Below are 6,580 nucleotides of genomic sequence, written 5' to 3' on the forward strand. Positions count from 1 at the left end.
AAAGGACCTCACAGAGAGCACCGGTGTGGTGCCGGCCAAATACCCTCCGAAGGTCAAGTTAGAACTTCTTTCAACTCTAGAGTGCTAGAGAGGGGTTAATTATGCGTACCTCGGCTCATGAGGGTATTGGGGTTTTTATAGTAGTAGTGGGTGGACCTTTTTCCCTTGGAGTAGAAGTCTTTTCCTTGTAGGAATCCTTATGCGCGTAGATTGCGGAATCCTTTCCTTATAGGACTCTGATACTGGGCGTGGAGTACAAGCAATTTCTAAAACCCATGCGTGATGACCAAGTTATAGTCTTCACAGAACCGTCCGCCTATTAAGACGTCAGCCTCGCTTTCCGTCGGCCTTCAAGCTTTGTTCAGTAACCTGTCGGCTTCAAAAAGCCGTCAGTTGGACTTGGGTACTTCAGCCCGTCAGTTTCATCTTGATTTAGTCGTATGCACTGCATCCCGTTTACCTTACGTTACGTCTCATAACCCGTCAGCCAAAACAGAAGCTGACGGGCTATGTTCATGACACCTGTTATAACTCTTCCACATCAGTTGCCCCCTACTCCATATCTCCGTCGGCTTTACCTGACGGGTTATGGAGTTTGTTTTCGTCGCTTCCTGCCATTTTGATTCTAGAATCATTACTGCTGACACTTTTAGCATTAAATGCTAGGACAGGTGGCATGCTTGATTTTTTTTTTTTTTTTTTTTTTTTTTTTTTTTTTTTTTTTTACGGGGAACCTCATAGACTGTACAGAGCATCATATTTTTTTACCTCGTTAAACCCTGGACCCATGTAACACCAACTCTTGAAACACCTTTGGTGACACTAAGAACAAAGAACATTTTTGTTCCATTATTTCATTAAATTTGTCTAGAATAATAAAATCAAAAAGTGGATAAAATCAACAAGGGTTGAGTAGCAGATGCATCAAAGGCATTTTTCACAATATATAACCCTCTAATTCTTTGCTCTCTTGTTGAACTTTCTCTTCATCAAATTGTGGGAAATCTTCCTTCTCAGTGATAAGTATTATACCTGACTTTTGAACATGCTGTATTAAGTCGACTACACATGGTTCACGTATTCCAACTCATAGTTTAGGCACAATGGTATATTTTTCTTACAAGCCTAGCACTGTCCATTCTCATAACCAATCAACGAAGGCTTTTGGATCTAGGCAACTGTCAAAAGAAGGTGCTTTGACCCTGATACTGCCTACCACTCTTTCATTGGCATCCCTAAAGTCCCTAGGGTCAACTTAATTAGGATAGCCATTACCTCTATTCAAATTTCCCTGACAATTTGGCCTAGGGGGCAGAGCATTTTAAAAGTCATATCTTAACAAGTGATTAATTGTCTCACCACTAAATCTACACATGCAACGCCAATCTGCTATAATAATGTTCCTTTTAATAAGATTATCTACCATCAAAATCTTTCCTAAGGCAGATGTCCAAAAAAAAAATTAGGCCACAACCTTCCGTGGTACCTTAGCACCCCAAATACTCTTCCAAGGGAAACAAAAAATAGCATTAAACCCAAAATAGCTAACCATTAAAATCATCGTCTCAATTTAACCTCCAAAACCTCTTTTCAGCAGCCGCTCTGTATGATGGGAGATTGGAATAAAACAATTCAAGGAAGGAATCCGCCAATTCTAATTCCCAATCTTGAAAAGCACACACAATTCTTAAATTCCAAGCTTGAACTGCTCCTTCCTCCAAAATGACCAAGGAATAATCTACCATAGCATTCTTATCCTCAACATGGAACACAGATCATGAAAAGGTCTTTGAAGGCAACCTCACCACACCATACATCATGCCAAAAATGGATCCTCCTAATGTCCTTACCCTTATTAAAACCAGAAAACCACTCCCAACCATTCATAATATTTTTAGCTTCTCCAATCTTTTAGCTGTATAAATAGGAATGGTAAAAGGGAAAGGAAGTAAATAGGATGATTATATAAAGTACTCTTACCTAGGCTTTTCTCATTTTACAAGCATATTTCTTCCAACTTACCAATGTCCTTTCCATTATCTTAATAATAGAGTTACACAGCATGTGAGCCTCAAAAGATGGCCCTGTAAAATTCTTAGATAAGTTATGGATAAATAGCCCCCAACACATCTAGTTCCTCTACAACATCAGCCTCCCCCATGGGTACCAACTTACTCTTAATTAATGTTCCTACCTAATATAGCTTCGAAGCAGAAGAAAAACTCAGGGAATATATCTCAATTGAAAAGGACTGGCCTTTATAGCAAAAACCGAGCAGGAGACCATCATCACACTATTATTATTATTAGCTCCCACCTGAAAACCAGATGATTGCCTATCTTCCATAGTTCTTGATGGAATACCACTAAGAACCTCCATAACTAAAAAAAAAAATGGAGATTGGAACATAGTAATGCATTTGAGTAGTCGTTGGAGCATTGGAGAGTCAACTTTCTTCATTCCGGACATTCTTGAAATTGAGATAATCATCCCTATCATATCTTAGAAAGAACTCCATGTTTCCTACATAAATATTCACTAGGCACAAGGACAACAGGGTACTGGATTACAAAAGAAATCCCACTGAAAGAACACCATGTTTCCTACGTATATATTCACTAGTCATGACAAGGACAACAGGGTACTGGATTACAAAAGCAATCCCACTGAAAAAAATGTAAATTTACATCTTGGCCATTTGACGGCCAACAATATGCTTTGGGTTTTGAATAGAAGAGTAAGAACTACTCTAAACTTCATACAAAAGTGCACAATCCCAGACTCAAACCTATAGGGGTAAAAGATGTCCCAAGAAAAACACCTATAGGGGGAAAGACTCCTGTAAAGCTTAATGGAAGTAGAAATTTTTTATAAAAAAATAGTTCAATATACAACCCATGCACTCTTATGGGATTGAACCTGTGTCATCCCCAATCCTAACTTTTTTTTGAACCAGGGGGTGGGGGTGTTTGATGAGATGCCATTTGCTCCAAGGATCATTGGCATGAAATAGAGAAAATTAGAAAATGTAGCATGCTACCACATTGGTTGGAGGAATAATGCAACATTCTGAACTAGAGATGGTACAAGTTTGTCAATCAAATATGAACATGACTAGCAACCCCCACAGAAAGAAAATGGTTCATTGCATTTAACAATGATCCATAATAGGTCAATTTTTCTATGTGCCAAACAAAAATTGCAATGAATAGAATAGTTATAATTGGTTTTGTTGATATCACTTGCATTGCATTGCAGTAATCAATAAAGCAGAGTAAAAAAATAAAACAAAATATAGACAAAACAATAAGAGAACCCACCTGCACGAGCTTTTTGCACATGCTGAAGCTCAGGCCCTCCTTAACTTCATTGCTGTTGTGCCTTCTACCAGCATAATTTAATGCTGAGATTGATCCATCTGATTGAGAACCTTTCTCACTAATCTCAATTTCAAACTTTATATAAATATGCTCCCCTGGCATGGTTGGTCTCCACATTCCCAACATTTTATCATCCTTGTCCTCAATATCAATATCCCGAAAAACCCGAAAGATGACAGTGCCCTGTCCATCATAGACATTTAGTAGATACCCAACCATATGCAAAATCACTTGAAAAGCCCTTCTCTCATCACCTATCACCTGATCAGGCAAAGAACTCTGAACATTAATCTCAAAACCTAAGCCTTTATATATACACAAGCACTTTGCAAGACAAAAAGCTTCCTTGATTATGGAATGTAGCCCAAAAGGCCTCATCTCTAAAGGGAACCTTCCATTATCATTTGCTGAGATTTCCATCACATCATTTATCAAAGCTGAGAGAACATTGCTGGTTTTCACCATCGTATCAACCATAATCCTCTGTTCGAAGCTCATGTTATCCTCTTGAAACATTGAGAGTAGGCCCAGGACTGTATGCATTGGCCTCCTCATTCCATGACTCATCACCTTTTGAAAGGAGTTTCTTGCCTGGCTTGCCATCAATGCATTCTTCTTAGCTTGTTGCAATGCACGGTTTTTTTCACCCAGTTGCTCTCTCATTACCTGAGATTCTTCAAGAACTGCGGCATGAGAGAGAGCCACAGCCACCTGGTCAGCAACCACATCCACTATCTCCATTTCATGGTAACTCCAAACTCTATTGTTTGCCGCTGGAAGAACCAAAACCAGTACTGCATAACTGGTTTCCACCAATTCTGGTGTCCCCCCTTTGAAATTTGAAACTCGAAGCATCGGCATCCGAATTGCTGCCACAGCCCCTGACTCACAAGAACCACCACTGCTTGCAGCACCTAGTGCTGACTCAGGCCTTAGAATCCTCACTCCCTTGCTCCCTCTTATCTCTAACACATCCGGGTCATTGATTGGGATAGAACTGCAGTAATTCCGTGAAGAACTTGTCTTCAACTCATGGGTCAGATTCATCTCTGTTCTATTCTCATTTGGCATCCAAACTGCACAATTTTGCAAATCCAAAGTCTTGGAAAGTTCAACCAGTGTTGTGTAAAGTATAGTATGCTTATCAAGTGACTTTCTGATTTCTCTGGTTAGCATTCGCACGTGCAAACTCGCTTCCTTCTGTTTCTTCATCATTCCAACCTCTTGATCTAATTCCATCACATTTTGCCTCAAAAAAAGCTCCCTTACTTTTACTTTAAGAAGAAGAGGAATCAGAGTCAAAAGAGTAATTGCGGTTGCACATGAAACCAAGGCAGTGAGAAATTTGGCAATGGTAAGGGAAAGCATCAACTGGAATGATTGTTGGCCATAATAAGTCCATCCATTGAGCAAATGGGTCAATCCACAGAGGACTATAAATGCTATAAACTGTAGGAGTACCCATTTAAATGGAAAGTTTGAGCAGCTAACAAAGTAAAGAAGCTCAATTGGGATTGAGAAATATGCCACTGCAATCAAGAAATCACTCACTCTTTGGCACTCTAAAATGCTTTGTATGCTCCACAAGCCCTCTTCGTCGCAGTTACAATTATCATCAGCAGCAACGGAGAAAATCATAGAAGAAATGAACCATCCAAGAGCTAATGCTCTTAACATTGCTCCCAAATGGTTGCTTGTTTAATCCAATTTTCTAAAAGTACTCACATCCCAAACCCCGAATCACAAAAACTGCAATAGCATACATTCAACTATAGCCCTTGAAGTATGCTCCAATTCTGAATTCTGATTCCCTCCCCAAAGCAGAACTCCTCAATGAAAAACGAACCTAATCCATATCACAGAAACTCAACTGCCACATTTTATTATCTGAATTTTACTAAGCTAGTTTTGTCAAAAAAGTTAAATACCTATCTAATAGATCCAAAGATCTAACACAACCACTTATGCAGAACCTGTAGTTTCCCTACGAACTTGGGTTTTCACATTTTTAATACTAGTTTATATTTCCTTTTGAGTTTTATGATAAAAAAGATTTCCATTTTCCCTACTGTTAAACACCGTATAACTAAAACAAGCAATCAAGAATCAAAGTTGAAAACTACCCAACTTCAATCTATCAAAAATATCTAAAAAGAAACAAAACAAAACAAAATAAAATAAAATAAAAGAACAGAAACAAAAATGTTTCCAAAAAAAAATGGTATCTAAAAAAAGCACTAACCTTGTAGCTCCTGTGGCAAAAGCCAACTTCAAAGTTCAAACTTTGACTTATTACAAAATCAAATTCAAAAACTAGACAACCTCAACCATTTTCTTTAACCCAGTGGCAAAATCTTCACAGAGAAAACCAGGTACAAAGCAAATGGAGGGACTATATATCAAAGAAAACAAAGAAAAAACCCAACACAACTATATCCTATCCCTCTTCAATCACATATCCCTATGTGCTTCTATTACAAGGAATAAATAAGAGAGAAAAAAAAAAGGAGAAGCAATAGAGTTTGTCAATTCATATAACTAACCAATCTTTTATTTTCTCTCTCTCTCTCTCTCTCTCCAACCTTTACAGCTTCCAAAGAATAAAACGTACTGTAAATGTAGACACAAACAAGAAAGAAAAATAGAAAAATACTAGGTAGAATGAGAGAAAAACAGTGAGAAAGCCGTGTCTGAAAAGCTATTTTTAGAGAGAGAGAGAGAGAGAGAGAGGGTTTAAGAAGGTGGGAGTGGGGCCCAGAGAGTTTACATGAAGAGAACCTGGACGTTCTCTTTCATTGATTCCCCCCTTGCCTTCCTCGTGAGAACCAATACCTCCCATAATATAATACTTACAAGGGCCTATTCAAATAACTTATTTTGTTAAAATTAAAAATTTATTATTAAAAGTAAACTAAGTAAAGATAAAAGTTAATTAAAATAATATAATAAAATTTATAAGTAGTGTTAAAAAGTATAATAGGGCTCATAAATAATAACAAAAATAAGTTAAATAGTGAAATAATTTATAATTTTAATCCACATAAATGCACACTAAGGGTCTGTTTGGATACCGCTTATTACTGAAAACTGAAAATACTATAGCAAAATAATTTTTAAATATGTGAATAATGCTGTGAGACCCAATTTTAAAGAAATTTTTTTTCAAATTCGTATTTGCGGGTTCCATGAATAGTATACAG

The 6,580-nt window shown here is 37.5% G+C and overlaps 1 protein-coding gene across 1 annotated transcript; it reads right to left on the minus strand.

The window, feature by feature from the left end:
* Positions 1–720: 720 nt before the first annotated feature.
* On the minus strand, positions 721–6,157 carry LOC136062963 (protein EIN4-like). The gene is made up of 2 exons (XM_065762728.1): positions 5,623–6,157; positions 721–5,226 (listed from the first exon to the last, which is right to left on the minus strand). Exon 2 carries the CDS (start codon positions 5,055–5,057, stop codon positions 3,099–3,101), a length of 1,959 nt encoding a protein of 652 aa, XP_065618800.1. The 5' UTR covers positions 5,058–5,226; positions 5,623–6,157; the 3' UTR covers positions 721–3,098.
* Positions 6,158–6,580: the final 423 nt, after the last annotated feature.

Source organism: Quercus suber, unplaced genomic scaffold (assembly GCF_002906115.3).
Source record: "Quercus suber isolate HL8 unplaced genomic scaffold, Cork oak 2.0 scaffold_471, whole genome shotgun sequence".
NCBI classification, from domain to species: domain Eukaryota; kingdom Viridiplantae; phylum Streptophyta; class Magnoliopsida; order Fagales; family Fagaceae; genus Quercus; species Quercus suber.